General features: G+C 37.0%; 2 protein-coding genes across 2 annotated transcripts in view; one reads left to right on the top strand and one right to left on the bottom strand.

The window, feature by feature from the left end:
• Window positions 1–14,988, bottom strand: part of LOC127661998 (alpha-1,3-mannosyl-glycoprotein 4-beta-N-acetylglucosaminyltransferase C-like) — a 117,851-nt gene that overhangs the window by 43,440 nt on the left and 59,423 nt on the right. The window contains exon 2 of the mRNA XM_052153009.1: window positions 14,401–14,552. Within this exon, the coding sequence (XP_052008969.1) occupies window positions 14,401–14,452 (52 nt within the window). The 5' untranslated portion in view covers window positions 14,453–14,552. The remainder of the gene's footprint in view (window positions 1–14,400; window positions 14,553–14,988) is intronic.
• On the top strand, window positions 915–14,724 carry eps8b (epidermal growth factor receptor pathway substrate 8b). The gene is made up of 7 exons (XM_052153010.1): window positions 915–930; window positions 2,860–2,953; window positions 8,371–8,505; window positions 8,675–8,762; window positions 8,968–9,145; window positions 11,458–11,590; window positions 14,485–14,724. Exons 1-7 carry the CDS (start codon window positions 920–922, stop codon window positions 14,560–14,562), a joined length of 717 nt encoding a protein of 238 aa, XP_052008970.1. The 5' UTR covers window positions 915–919; the 3' UTR covers window positions 14,563–14,724.

Genomic DNA, 14,988 nt, shown 5'->3' with positions numbered 1-14,988 from the left:
TGGGTCGACAATAAGGATTGAGAAAGGTTACTGTCTCTTTAGGCTGTGATGGAGTCTGTTCTGATTCTTGTTTAAAGCTACAGAATCTAAACATTGCGCCAAAAGGGACACGCATTAAACATTCAAAAGTTTTAAAGGGACTTAACACTCAAAAAATGTATCTGTTATCATTTACTCACCATCATGTTGTTTTATCTGAGTTTTACTTCTTCTTTTGTGAAACACAAAAGGAGATGTTAGAATGAATGTTATCCTTAGTCATTATTTACAGTACTTTCTTTTTGCCATACAATCACTCTGTGTTCCACAAAACAAATTGAGGGTGAGTAAATTATGAAATTCTAATTTCTGTGTGAACTATCCCTTTAAGCAAATATCTGATGCTCCAAATTAGTGAAATATTTGTTGCTCTAAATGAGTGCTGATTTTTTTTTTATTTAGATTTTATTGCCATATTAATGGTGACATTTTCACAGTGACAATTTTTTCAACAGTGACAGGTGCTGAATGGCTACAATTATGAGACTGTTAAAATATATGGTAGGTTATCTGGAGCATGTAAATTGCAGGTGAAAACAAATCTGCCTGTTGTTTAGTGGAGTGCCAGTTTCCATCGTTCAGGCTGTTAATTTATTTATTGGCTTCAAGAAAGAAGGTCTTGGCACAGGCTGGACACTGGGCCACTGCGGTTATTCTCACCGCTCCACCACTGGACGGGAGGAGGGAGCACATTAATGATGCATGGGGACCAGTACGTTCAGTTTAAAGTTCTCCATGCTATGTGCTAGGCCCACTGAAATATGCATGAGCTACACTGCATGTGCAGGCTGCAGCACAGCGAGTTACTTTCCACCTAGGCGCAGGGTGCAGTGGCTCACGGCGCTTGCAGCAAACCAACCGCAGGCTCTTCTGATTAAGGATGCTCGAGTCGTAAGTTGTTTGTTATAATAGACCATTTCTGCATGCTTGTGTTCCTCATGTAGAGTTCTTGAGAGTTTAATAGCTTGTTTTTGTTTATCATGAAGTGCACTACAAGACGTTAAAAGTTTGGACACACCCACTTATTCTGTATAATTTCCATTTTCCACATTTTGGAATAGCAGTGAACTTAAGTGAAAAAAAAAAAAACATAAATAGAAGTATGGGAATTGTGTAGTGACCAAAAATTTTAAAACCACATAAAATCATCTTATATTTTAGCTCCTTTAGAGTAGCCACCACTGATTTGAATATACTTTTGAAGGAGTTTCCATGTATGCCTGGCACATGTTGGCTGCTTTTCCATCACTATATGTTCCTGCTCATGAATTTAAATCAAGTAGTGTAAAGAAATTGTAGGCAAAATTTACATTTGTCTCCAAAACTACTTTTAAGCATTTAAGCATACACCTTAGATTAAAAGTTTTTAAGACAGAAACAAATTTAGTCAAGTGTGTCCAAGCTTTTAAATCATAGTGTAGGTTTACATGTCAATGAACAGTACATAACACTGTCCAAATCACCATTCACATATCACCCTGGACATCCTTACATTTCCATATCGATGTCCATCAGTAAATGTAACTTTACTGTATAATGTTTCTGAAGTTAATTTTAGGCCCAATAATATCAACTTTGAATAGTTATATATAAAGTTTTGTTATTATTTTTATTTTTCATTAAAAGTATGGTTTAATAACACACACACAATAAAAAAAAAAATAAAACAAATAGAATTTCTACCGTTTTTTGTTTTTAATTGGTTGTTATGCTGGCTTATTGGGTTATAATGAATTGTTTATTCATGGACTGACTGCTAGACATGTTGTTTAGTCAGCTGGATTCTTTAAAGTACATAAAACAGCTAAAATTTCAAAATAGCAGTTCAGGAGTTGAAGATACAATTTTAACATAACTTAAAGCGATAGTTCACTAATTAACATTCTCTCATCATTTACTCACCCTCATGCCATCTCAGATACGAATTACTTTCTTTCTTCAGCTGAACACAAAACATTTCAGCTCTGTAGGTCTTCCCAATGCAATTGAATGGTGACCAAAATATTGAAGCTCCAAAAGCACACTAAAGCACCATAAAAGTAATCCATATGTCCCCAGTGGTTAAATCCATATCTTCTAAAATGATATCATAGGTATGGGTGAAAAACAGATCACTATTTAAGTCCTTTTTCACTATAAATCCTCCTCCCTGCCCAGTAGGTGTCAACATGCATGAATTATGTGAATCACCAAAAATAAAGAAGAATGTGAAAGTGGAGATTGTTAGAATAAAATAGTTTTAAAGACTTGCATTGTATGGACCTAAAGAGCTGAAATATTCTTCTAAAAATCTGTTTGTGTTCAACACAATAAAAAATGTCATACACATCTGGGATAGCATGAGGGTGAGTCAATTATGAGAGAATTTTCATTTCTGGGTGGTCTATTCCTTTAACTTAACTTACCTCAAGGCAAACTTCCAAAAATACTGTCAAGTGCTGACTATGTAGCAGCCTGGGATCACACAGTCATGGTAAAAATTTAGAAAATGCAAGAATAAATTTAATTGAAAATGAATCAAAAGGTTTTGGCAATTTCTATAGTAAATATAATATTTTCTAGCTATACTCAGCTCTAGGATATTTCATCACTTAGAAATTGTTCTTTGTAAGTGCAATCAGTATTAAATCATTTTTAATCACAACAAACTGTAAAAGTCACAGAAATTCTTTGATCAAATGTGTGGTAACCCTGACCAGCAGTCAGCTGTAGCTGTTGTGTCTGTGTGCTCGAGCATACAGAAACACTTTTTCATTACTTGGCACAAATATTTGAATGACCTTCAAAGTATTGTGACATGTTGCTATTTCTACCCCACAGGTCTAACAGCGACCTCAAACATGTCAGGATCCGTTATCACTTTGTGGCACGCAATGCCAATGAACTCTCCGTGCAGCAGGGTGAGGTGCTAGAGGTACGGATGACCCTTTGGGAGGAGGTGGAGTAGGAAGATGGGGTGTTGGGCAGAGCATGTCTGAGATACACAGTGTGGGAGGTAACAGGCAAGAGAACATGACTACCATTCTGACGCAGAGCTCAAGGTCATGAAGACTCTGTAGACTAATGTTTGAACATAAATGGTAAAGAAATGTCCTGATGGTCAAAATTTTGTTTTTGAGGAAAACTACACTGAAAATAACATTCAATACCCCCAAAATGTATTTGGATTTTTAAAGGGATAGTTCACCCAACAATGAAAATGTTGTCATCATTCATTGTTTACTCACTTACTCACTCATTTACTCACCCTCAAGCCATCCTATGGGTATATGACGTTCTTCTTTCAGCCAAACACAATCAGAGTAATATTTATATTATATTGGCTCTGTACTATTTTGCACAGTGACAATAAAGTTGAATCTAATCTAATCTAATTAAAAAATACCATGGCTCTTCCATGCAATATAATGAGAGTGAATGGTATCTTAGATTTTAAAGCCCAAAAAAGAGCATCAATCCATCAAAAAAGTAATCCAAGTATATCCAATTAACCAAAGAGGCGTGAGGGAGGGCGGAGCCCACTCACTTACAGACACAGTCACACACTTAGCAGCCGAGGGGAGAGAACAACCGAGGAGAGAAAGGAAGGACAGCTGTGAAAACAACAGCTGGAATGTGGAAAATGAGTCGGAAGCACAGTAGCATTTGGATGCATTTTAATAATGTAGACAATGTTAGAGCACAGTGTAGAATTTGCCAAAACAGTTCTACACACAACCTACACTGGCATATGTGAACTGTGCACCCTAATCATTTAATTAGAATTGTTTTAACTCCAATCATAGTCAAATTATTGCAAACTGGAAAAACGGACTTGGAAAAAATAGAGCTGTTTGGGAGCCAAAAGAGTTGTCTCTTTTTGGTAAGCCGAGCCGAATGATGATTTGGTGAGCTGAGCCGAGCCGGAATGCCCATCACTTCTCACCGGAGCTTACACTACGCCTACGTCATATGCCGGAACACAACTCTCTTGTGAACGCATGGATGGCCCTTACCGGAAGCCTGTGATTACAGTTTAGAAAGTTATAAATATGGATATTTTTCTTACAAAAATGCATCGAATTGCTTCAGAAGTTCTTTATTAACCCCCTGGAGCTGTATGGATTAATAATTTGATGGATTGATGCGCTTTTTTGGACTTCAAAATCTAAGGTACCATCCACTCCCATTATAAAGCTGAGAAGAGCCGGGATATTTTTTTACTATAACTATGATTGTGTTTGGCTGAAAGAAGAAAGTCATATACACCTAGGATAGCTTGAGGGTGAGTCAATTATGGGATGATTTTCATTTTTGGGTAGACTAACCCTTTAATCAGTATATGCATTCCCTGGGAATCAAGCCCATAGCCTTGGACTGCTAGTGCCAAGCTCTTCCAGTTAAACTACAGGAAGTCTACCATGTAGGAAGCCATTCTTTCAACATGTCACTTTGAGACGTCTGCCGTTTCCCTCAGAAGAGCCTCTAGCCCCCAGGCACACTATTTACATGAGAAATACTGAAGTGATCAAGATGAATTATCCCCGATTGGCTAATCCATCTAGAAACACAGATAATCGTGTTTCTAGACATGCCCAGCCTGAGCCTGGTATCACTGGGATTTAATACCAGTATCCCAATGGTACGATGCATAATTGGAACAGTGTGATTGAACTGCTACACTATAACATCTTTTAGTTAAAATTAGACAACATGCTGAATAAAAGAGGAAAAATTACAAGAACAGATTTGTCAGGATTCACAGGAAGAAATGTAAATTCTGTCAAAGTTGTTCCACACTCATGCAAAGATTTAATGGAATAGATCTCCCAAAAATGAACATACTTTCATAATTTATTCACCCTTATTTTTGTTCCAAACCTACATAACTTGTGGAGAAATGTTAAGACTGTGTTGGTCACTTTTTTCCATGCAAATACAATAAATGGTAACTGAAGCTTTCAACTTCAAAAAGGATGTGAAAGAACTATAAAAGTATTATAAAAGTGGCTCATATGATTTTTGCACTATATTTTGGCCATACGATAACTTTGTGTGAAAAATACACACAATTTAAGTAATTATTCACTGAAACTCTTGACATCCACTCAAGCTCTCATTAGCACATTCATGAGAGTTCAAGTATCTATGTAATTTATATAGTAATGTCCGAATCGTGAAAATATTTTCAATTAATTGATTGATCTATTATATTAAAACCATGGTTTCCACCAAAACAATCCTGGTTAGTAGAGTAAATGTTGGACAATATATAAATATTATACTTAATATAAACAGGCTTGGGAGAGTTACTTTTTAAATGTATTCCACTACAGATTACAGAATACATGCTGTAAATTTTTATTTGTAATGTATTGCTTTACTCAAGGTCAGTAACGTATTCTAAATACTTTGGATTACTTCTTCAGCACTGGTAGATTTTATCACTTGTTTTGACTATAAAAACTATAAAAAGACAAAATACACATATTAAAAATACATTCTCTGAAAAACCTAAATATCTTATGCAGTGTTTTTTCTAAAACAAGATCAATCAAATTGAATATAAACTAATATACTAGAAAACACTCTGTTTTATTTAACTGAATTTAAATGTAGTGAAAACAGCAGCAACAGACTAAACAGTTTGATGAAAAAAGAAGGCAAAGTCCTTTTAAAGTGATAGTTCACACAAAAATATAAATTCTCTCCTAATTTACTCACCCTAATACTATCCCAGATGCGTATGACTTTTTTTCTTCTGCTGAACACAAACAACAAAATCTATGTCTTCTGATGTATTTTAGGTGTGGGTGAGAAACGTCTAGGTTGCTGTTGTAACCTCCATTCCCTGTTGGAGGGAACAAGACGTTGTGTCGAGTGAAGTGACACTAGAGGACTTTCTTGAAGGCCTCGGTTACCTCTGAACTTGAGAAAAGGCCAATGAAAAGGCCAAATTCAGACAGAATTTGGATGTCCCTCCCCTGGACATACGGGTATAAAGGGAGGGAATCATGACTCTGTTCATTCAGGTTTTGCACTGAGGAGCCGAGAATAAGGTTCGTCCATTGCAGTGTCTCGGTTCAGCGTCCTGGCCAGGGGGACACCAGGTCTCATTCCCTCCATCAGGGAATGGAGGTTACAACAGTAACGTAGACGTTCCCCGTCTGTCGCTCACTTCGACATTGTGTCGAGTGAAGCAGTACTAGGGGTCCTTATTCAATCATGCCATGTGCTGAACCGTGTACTTGCGCTGCTGATGCAGGTGCGGGCAAGCAGTTGCGTGCCAAAGCGACAGGCTGCATCAGACTGCACGTGCCCTTCCCCAATGCCACATAAAACCGTCATAAACCCTTTAGGTTCCAGGCACCCCAAAGGGGGGAACAAAGCGACGTGCAAAGCATGGGAGCAGGCCGCACCAGCCATGCCTTTTCTCTCTCTATGTTTCTCGCATAGAGTTAAAGCGGCAAGGGCCATCTTAATGCTATCACACACATCGGGGAAGGCATTCTTTTCAAACTCCTATTCTTTCAGGAGGAAAAGACCCTGCGGAGACAACCACATGCCAAGGCTGCGGGGAGGTAAAGAGTGGCGAAATACGTCACATGGGTTTTCAGGCCACATATGGAAATGGCACGGTGGTAGATCCTACCTGCTGAGAGGGAGGAGTTGCTACAAACACGGTGACTGGGGGGCAGCAGGGCCTGCCCAAGGCAGATGCTGGTCCGCTCGTAGGGGGACCGTACCGCGGAATATACACACAGGGGGATTAATCCCCAAGGGCCCATACTGTGGAGCACCTATTCCAGTACAGAGTCATTTTAGTACCTGTAGTGGGTCTGATCGGGTGAATTTCTCCACTGAATTTGCAGACCAGAGGGCTAGGGAGGAAGAACATCCAGGGAGAGTGAATCTAGTGGACTCTCCTGGGGAAAAAGAGGGCATGTGATCACCTCAGTAGAGCAGACAAAGAGCTGATTAGAACATCTAAAGCGCTGCGTGCGGACCACATAGGTATGCAAAGCACGCACCAAACACAGTAATGATATGGCTGGGTCTGCCTCTCCAAAGGAGTTGTGACATATAATGAGAGCATAGGCCTCCTTGGCGATTTATGTATGCTATCATAGCGGTGCTGTCTGAGTGAATCCAGACCTGCTTCACTCGACGCAACGTCGAAGTGAGCAACAGATGGGGAACAGATCAATATTTAAGCCATTTTTTACTATCAAGCTACACTTTCGCATTTTTCTTTTTGGCAATTCACATTATTCGTGCATATCGCCACCTACTGGGCAAGGTGGAGAATTAATAGTAAAAAAAGCACTTAAATATTGATCTGTTTCTCACCCACACTTACATCTCATCTGAAGACATGGATTATGGATTACTTTTATGCTGCCTTTATGTGCTTTTTGAGCTTCAAAGTTCTAGCCACTATTCACTTGCATTATATGGACCACCATAGCTGAAATATTCTTCTAAAAACCTTTGTTTATTTTCAGCAGAAGAAAGTAAGTCATGCACATGTGGGATGATATGGGGGTGAGTAAATAATGAGAGAATTTTCATTTTTGGATAAACTATCCCTTTAAGGCTGCGCAGGGCTCAAGGGAATCAGTAAATCCTTTATGTTATCTAGTTCATTTTCATGAATTGTTCGAAAGAACCAACACCCTAAGATGAATTTCCAATGCCAACTATGAGAAAAGGGTTTATTTTAACCAGTTAATTTACTCAAACTGCCAGAAAGAACCGATTCATTAAAAAGTTTGGTTTTTCCAGTGCTAAATATGAGAGAGACAGAGAGAGGATGGTTAAGGTGAGCGTGTTTGATCATCTCTCGACTCCATTGCTGTGTTTGCAATATGATGTGACAAATGCTGTGTTTTGTGGTGATAATCCTTAATTGTATAGCTTATTAATGGAAAAGCTACACTATTGTGAAAATAGCTTAATTACTGTCATGCTACTGAAAAATGTTGTTAGTAGCGTCGCTATTTTTAGTTAACTACTCCCAAACACGTGATTTAAGACTTCAATATCTATCTGTTTTAAAAAAACAGGTAACAGCAATAAAGCTATTGCATGGCATCAGACTACTTGTAATCTAGGACATGAGAAATTTGGATAATTTTTATGATAATTTCATGGTGCCTTTGCATGTTTTTTTAAGCTTGAATGCTTCTCAATTCATTGTAATTGCATGGAAAAGAGCAACCAGCACAGCCTTCAGAATTTGTTCATCTACAGTAGCATGTAGGTGAGTAAATAGTAGAATTTTCCTTTTTGAGTGAACTATTATTTAATGCTACACATGAACCTCAAAAAGTCCATGTGTTTGCGGTCTAGGTCTTGGAAAAAAACAAACAGTGGTGGCTCCTCAGGAGCCGCAGTGGTCAGTCGGGCCACGTGCCCTGTAATGTGCTACAAGAGGTCAAACCGGGAGAGCAGCAGTACAACCGTGCAGCTCTCTTCAACAGTCAGGTTAGTTTACGGTCCAACAAACCACCTCACTTGTCACACTGCTCACCCACCAGTCGGTTTCATTATTTGCACTCTACAAATAGATTCCAACTCTACGTGGAAGGCATAAACTCTATCTTAGTTTTTCTGTATCACTGTCTTTCCATGGCTTTTTGTTCTTTCTCTGTAGGCTGTAAATCCTTATAAAGGTACCTCCACTACCCCTGTAAATCATGGCGATGTTTTGGATATGAATAAATCCTCGCAAGACAAAGACAGTACGTACTTCTTATCTGCTCTGTGTATTCGCTGTGAGTTAAAAGATGGGAAATAGCAGGGAAGTGGGAAATGAATTAGGTGTGAGAGTGCTCTTATGTACATGGTTTGCAGATGCCCACAAGAGCTCATTGCTTCTGTCTTGGGCAATCTTATATGCTATGTCTCTGTCTTTCGATCTCTTTCTTCTTCTGTCTATCTCATTAGACCGCAGCCAGCAGAAAGAGGTGAATGATGAGCTGTTGAAGAGGATAACCGACAGTAAGGCCCAGCCTCCAGCTCGTAACTTTCGGGTGGAGCGATCATCCAGCACAGTGCCCATCATGCTTCAATCTCAGCCCTTTGAGGTCCAGGCTTGGCTCAATTCAAAGGGATTCTCTAGACCGTGAGTGACATGTTAACTGTAGCATGTAACATGATATTTCAAATAATACAGTGACACCAAAAATGATTTGGAGACTTAAACAACACTATGAATGTGTTTCCATTGCATAAAAAAATATATAATGTCAAATGACAGTTATTTTTAAAGAAAGATAGTCCCAGCATACTTTTCAATCAAAACATTTAAGGGGACAGTTCACTGGAATGCCCAATTCCCACTACTTAGTAGATCCTCATGGTGGCGCAGTTACTCACCTCAATCCGGGTGTCGGAGGACAAGTCTCAGTTGCCTCCAATTCTGAGATCATCAGTCCGCGGATCTTATCACGTGGCTTGTCATTGGAGACTTCGCATGTGGAGGCTCATGCTACTCTCCGCGATCCACGCACAACTTATCATGCACCCCATTGAGAGCGAGAACCACTAATAGAAACCATGAGGAGGTTTCCCCATATGACTCTACCCTCCCTAGCAACCGGGCAAATTTGGTTGCTGAGGAGACCTGGCTGGAGTCACTCAGCACACCCTGGATACGAACTCACGACTCCAGGGGTGGTAGTCAGCGTCAATAATCGCTGAGCTACCCAATCCTCCCTTAAAAAGGATTGTTAGTTTCATTCACTGTTCACTTCCACTTCACTGAACAGCATTTTCTTAATCTTGGAAATGTATACAGTATATATATGTGTGTGTGTGTATAACTACTAGGGATGTAGGAAAATATATATTTTCAATGGTTAAACTCTATAAATAATCCTACAAAGGCTGAAACAGCAATCAATCCAATATTAATGGTTCACTACAAGTTAAGCTCAATCAACAGAATGTGTGACTACCACAAAAAATAATTAGTCTCTCTTTAGCTCAACCCTCCTATTCTCTTAGGGTCATTTTTGACCCAGTTAAGTAAATACATTATAAATACAGCCTCGTTTTTGGTACTGGAACCAAACATTGTGACTTTGTCTAGACCATCAACACAAACAAAATAAAGACGAACATTTATCTTTTATATCTAACTTTTTAAGAGAACAAATTGTTCCTTCTATTGTCTTAATGGGTCAATTTTGACACATACGTGCAGAAACAGTTGTGACCTTTCACCTTCAGACTTTCTGGATATGATTCAGCTATAAATAGTTCTTGTACATCTATGAATTAAATTTGACCTAAATTATTTAAAAGTTTCTTAAATTTAGCCACTATCTCCATACTGTTATATAGCTTCCTGCTTCCTTTACTCCTCTCAAACAGAGTTTGTGCACACATGCACGTCATCACACATATAGTGAGATATTTATTTTATTTTTTTACAGTTTTGAATAGGTAATATGTTAAATATGTTAACTAACATGATTTCATATGATAGGGTACAATGGGGCCCCCCATTGGTAAAAGACCTATTGAAAATAATTTGTGCGAAAAAATAAGTGATTGAAATAAACTTAACTTGAGACATCCTTAGTCAATGTTTGCCAAGTTTTTTTTTCTTATCTTAACAAATTATATTGTTCCAATAATATTCAATATACTGTATTTAATTTTTTCCCTATCATTATACACTTTGGGACCACAATAAAACATTAAGGAGGGTCTTTAGTGTCATTGTACACAAATCAACAATTTATGCATTTTAAATGGTTTTCAGTATGGGTCAAAAATGACCCAAAATACAAAAGGAGGGTGCAGTTTAAGACAACAGAAGGGTTAAAAAAAGAAAAAGTGAAAAGTTACCTTGAGGCACTTACAATAGAAGTGAATGGGGCTAATGTAGAAATGTGAAGCTTACAATTTTATTAAAGCACTAAAATGAATTCTTCTGTTAAAAATTGTGTATTATTTGTGCTGTAAAGTTGTTTATATAGTCGTGTTTACGGTCGTGTTTATAGTGGAAAGTCATCATTGTAAAATTGGAAATAACTTTATACAGTAAAGGTTAGTAAGTGATTTTATCTTTAAAATCATATAAACAATACTTTTGAAACATTTAGGATTGGCATTCTCTTACATTATTAATAGCCTCAATTGAACAAAGATTAATTTTTGAAGGGACAGGTTTAAATTAACTTTTGTGGTAATCAACATTATGCCACAGATGCTGGTGATTTTACTTGTATTGAACCCGGAATATTCCTTTAAAACTCACTATAATAATAGATTTTAATGATACCGTAAGTCACTTTAACCCTCTTTGACAAAGTAAAAAAAAAAAAAATAATATATATATATATATATATATATATATATATATATATATATATATATATTTTTTTTTTTATGAGAATATTATGCAATGTTCTTTTCATGTGCCAGGGTGGTGGAGTGTCTGGGTATTCTGAATGGGGCTCAGCTCTTTTCTCTCAGTAAGGATGAGCTAAAAGCCGTGTGCGGGGACGAGGGCTCCCGTGTCTTCAGTCAGATCAGTGTGCAGAAAGCCCAAATTGAGGTCAGTCACATAGAACAATATCATCCATATCATGACACAGTTTAAAAAATATCACAAAATCCAAGTGGGACTAAATGTAAATGCAAGATTAATCATTCAAATACAATTCCAATGTTGGTTTGACAGGGTTGTGGACTCGCATGGAGTTGCATGACTTGGACTTGAGTCAGAAATTTTATGACTTGTTTCTCGACTTGCGACTCGACTTAGAAGTTTGACAACAATGACTTGCGACTTGACTAGGACTTGAGCCCTCTGACTTGGAAAGACTTGATACCAGGTGTTAAATTGGGCTGGTAAATGGCATTCCGGCATATTCCAAAAAGAAAATAAATGCTTGTTTGTCAAACCATCCCATTTATTGTACTTTCCGATGCGTTTTTTGTTTGATTCCCTTGAGACATTCCATCTCCATTTAGCGAGTGTACTTGTTAAAAAATATTTGTAGAGGCAGCATGTACGAGAGCAGCATGAGACTGTGTGCCCCCACATAGACGCGCGTTATGCTTCTGTACTGCACCGTGGTCCAATCTCTGATTCATAGAAATTGCGTAATATGGAATCAACTGCTCACCCGTTTCTTAGATCCACTGATATTCATTAATGATTTACTCAGTTTTGTTAAAAAGCTGTATACATGAAGGGGTTTTGAATCAGGAATCAACTTGAGAACAAAAGGCCACTCGACCAACACACTGTAAAAGGTTTCATTTCATTTTTATTATTGTTTTTCATCTATCAAATATACAGTGGGATTCACTTCTAAACACTTCTAAATTATATTATCAGAATAACAATTTGTGTAAAAAGTATTCGTGCAGAAGGTGTTTTTGGTGTATGTGCATTTACTTTTAAATTGTAACATTAGATATATAAGTTAAGCAGGTTTTATATGATGACTCCCAACCTAGGGCAAGAAGGTAACTTGTCCCAGCTGTCATCTGATTTTTATAAACTGTATAAAATGCATGTGATATCCCATCCTTATTTTTATTTTTGTCATTTACTAAACCAAATTTTCCATGTAATTATCTATTTTCACAATTAAGTTGAATAATAACACACATAAATAATGATAGACAAATCATTAAAACAGAATCCCAGTCAAATCGATTCATAAGAAAGAAAAAACTTCCATGAATTACATACCAAACAGGCCTATTAATAAATCCATATTTGGGGGGTGTTTGTTCCCCCACCTCCAAAATCCAAATTCACCCCCTGCTTGATACCTTCTTAAACCAAATATCATCATCATACCATCATCAACAACGTCCAATTTTGTAAGGTATCTGAAAACCCACAGACAGAGGTATGTTGGGATTGTTATGTTTACATGTCAGCTATGGTTCAGTAGAATTTAACTTACTGTGTTATCTGGGTTAGATTGCTAGCGATATATATTTGATAGACCCCTCCCCCCCAAACAAAATGACAAACCATATCGCCGCAAAACTTGATATTTCAAAATTCCAAATCTTTTTATTGCATGATTTTACCCTTACTGTGCTTTTTTGTACACTGTTTACAGGGTTCACACAAGGTCCTTGAAGTGCTTAAAGATAGCTTTTAGAAATGTAAAATAAATGTTTTCTGTTGAAAAGAGCTTGAGATTAAAACAGAACATTTCGTGTCCATCAAAGATGAGATCCTGCACTTCGCTTTCATTGAATAATGTGTCTTTTAATATCCTTCCTGTTCTTTACAGTTAGATAAAAAGCAAAAAGAAATATTAATTTTAATCACAATTTGAATGGATGCTCCTTAAAAAAAAAGAAAGACTTCTCTCTCATTAATAAACAGGGGCACCTGCACAAGTCTGTGATATGCCCGTGGCTTGTTTAAGTGACAGTGCCATTTTTGTGCTTCTTAAAGGAGTATTCCAAGTTCAGTACAAGTTAAGCCCAATCATATTTGTGGCATAATATTGATTACCACCAAAAGTAATTTTGACTCGTCCATCCTTCTCTTTAAAAAAAAGCAAACATCTGTGTTACAATGGATGTGAATGTGGGCCAATTTTTGAAAGTTACATTTTTTTTTTTTTTTTAAGTATAGCCACAAGACATAAACAATATGTGTGTTAGCATGATTTTAGTGTGATAAAAATCACTCACTAAACATTTCTGTGTAAAGTTATAGCCGATTTTACAACTTCATTGCCATGATGATGTGATGTCATGTGAAATAATACATGAGTTTTAACAGAAGAATTTATACAAGTGCTTTTATAAAACTATAAGCACCACATTTCTGCCTTTTAAACCCTTCAAAAATTGGCCACATTCACTTCTAATGTAACTTTCTCACAGTAACCTCAATTTTTGCTTTTTAAAGAAATGGAGGGAGTTGAAATTACATTATTTACATTATTTATTTACATTAAATACAACATTATGCCACAAACACTGTCGATTGAGCTTAACTTAACTTGTATTGAACACGGAATATTCCTTTAAGACACACTTGTATCTTTCAAGCACATCCCTAGGCTGACAAACTGAACTGAGACAGATCAGTGCCCTTAGTGAACATATACAGTATACAGTATATATATATATATATATATATATATATATATATATATATATATATATATATATATATCTTGCATACTTTTCCTTATTATAGTATATCTTGCATGAAATTGAACTTGGGAATTGCTGAACATATTAACAGTAATTCATACTCAGACAATAATCTGGGCAAAGAGCACTAATAACTTGTTTAAGACTTGAAGCTTAAATTTGAGGATTTGTGACTTCACTTGGACTTGACTTGTGACTTGTATGCAAAGACTTGAGACTTACTTGTGACTTGTAAAACAATGACTTGGTCCCAACTCTGTGGTTTGAAAGTCATAGCCTTCCTCCTCAAGTCTCTCTTTTTCACAGAGGAGTCTTGGAGACTCAGAGCTACAGGAGATCATGAGGCGACGACAACAGGAGATGGACGAATCAACCTGGGAATGATTACAGTCAATCAGGCCGTCACTCATGGCTTTATTACATCACAATTTTCTTCAATACCCTAATTCACCTTACAGTCAAACAGGAACCCAGAGGAATTCAGAACAGATGGCCTACACAACTCCAGTCATTACTGAAGCCAAGTCTAGCCCATTTCCTTTATGACCTGTACAATGTAGTGCTTAACACTAGTGCTTGAACTGATAAACATGAATGGATTGAGAGTGAAGTGTTTAACCTCCATTTATAGTGAGGAAAGTGATTTTGATTACAGTCTTTGACTTGCAATATGTCCCATTTCAATATTTGAAAAAGGTACAATCTATCCCTACCTAAAAATCATCATAATAAAATAGAAATAAAAATAATAAAGATATGCTGTAATATGGTACTTTATAATGCAGAACAATTATTGCATACTTCATATAG

The sequence above is a fragment of the Xyrauchen texanus genome, chromosome 21 (genome assembly GCF_025860055.1).
Source record: "Xyrauchen texanus isolate HMW12.3.18 chromosome 21, RBS_HiC_50CHRs, whole genome shotgun sequence".
NCBI lineage: Eukaryota > Metazoa > Chordata > Actinopteri > Cypriniformes > Catostomidae > Xyrauchen > Xyrauchen texanus.
This window is presented reverse-complemented; position numbering and strand designations above follow the sequence as displayed.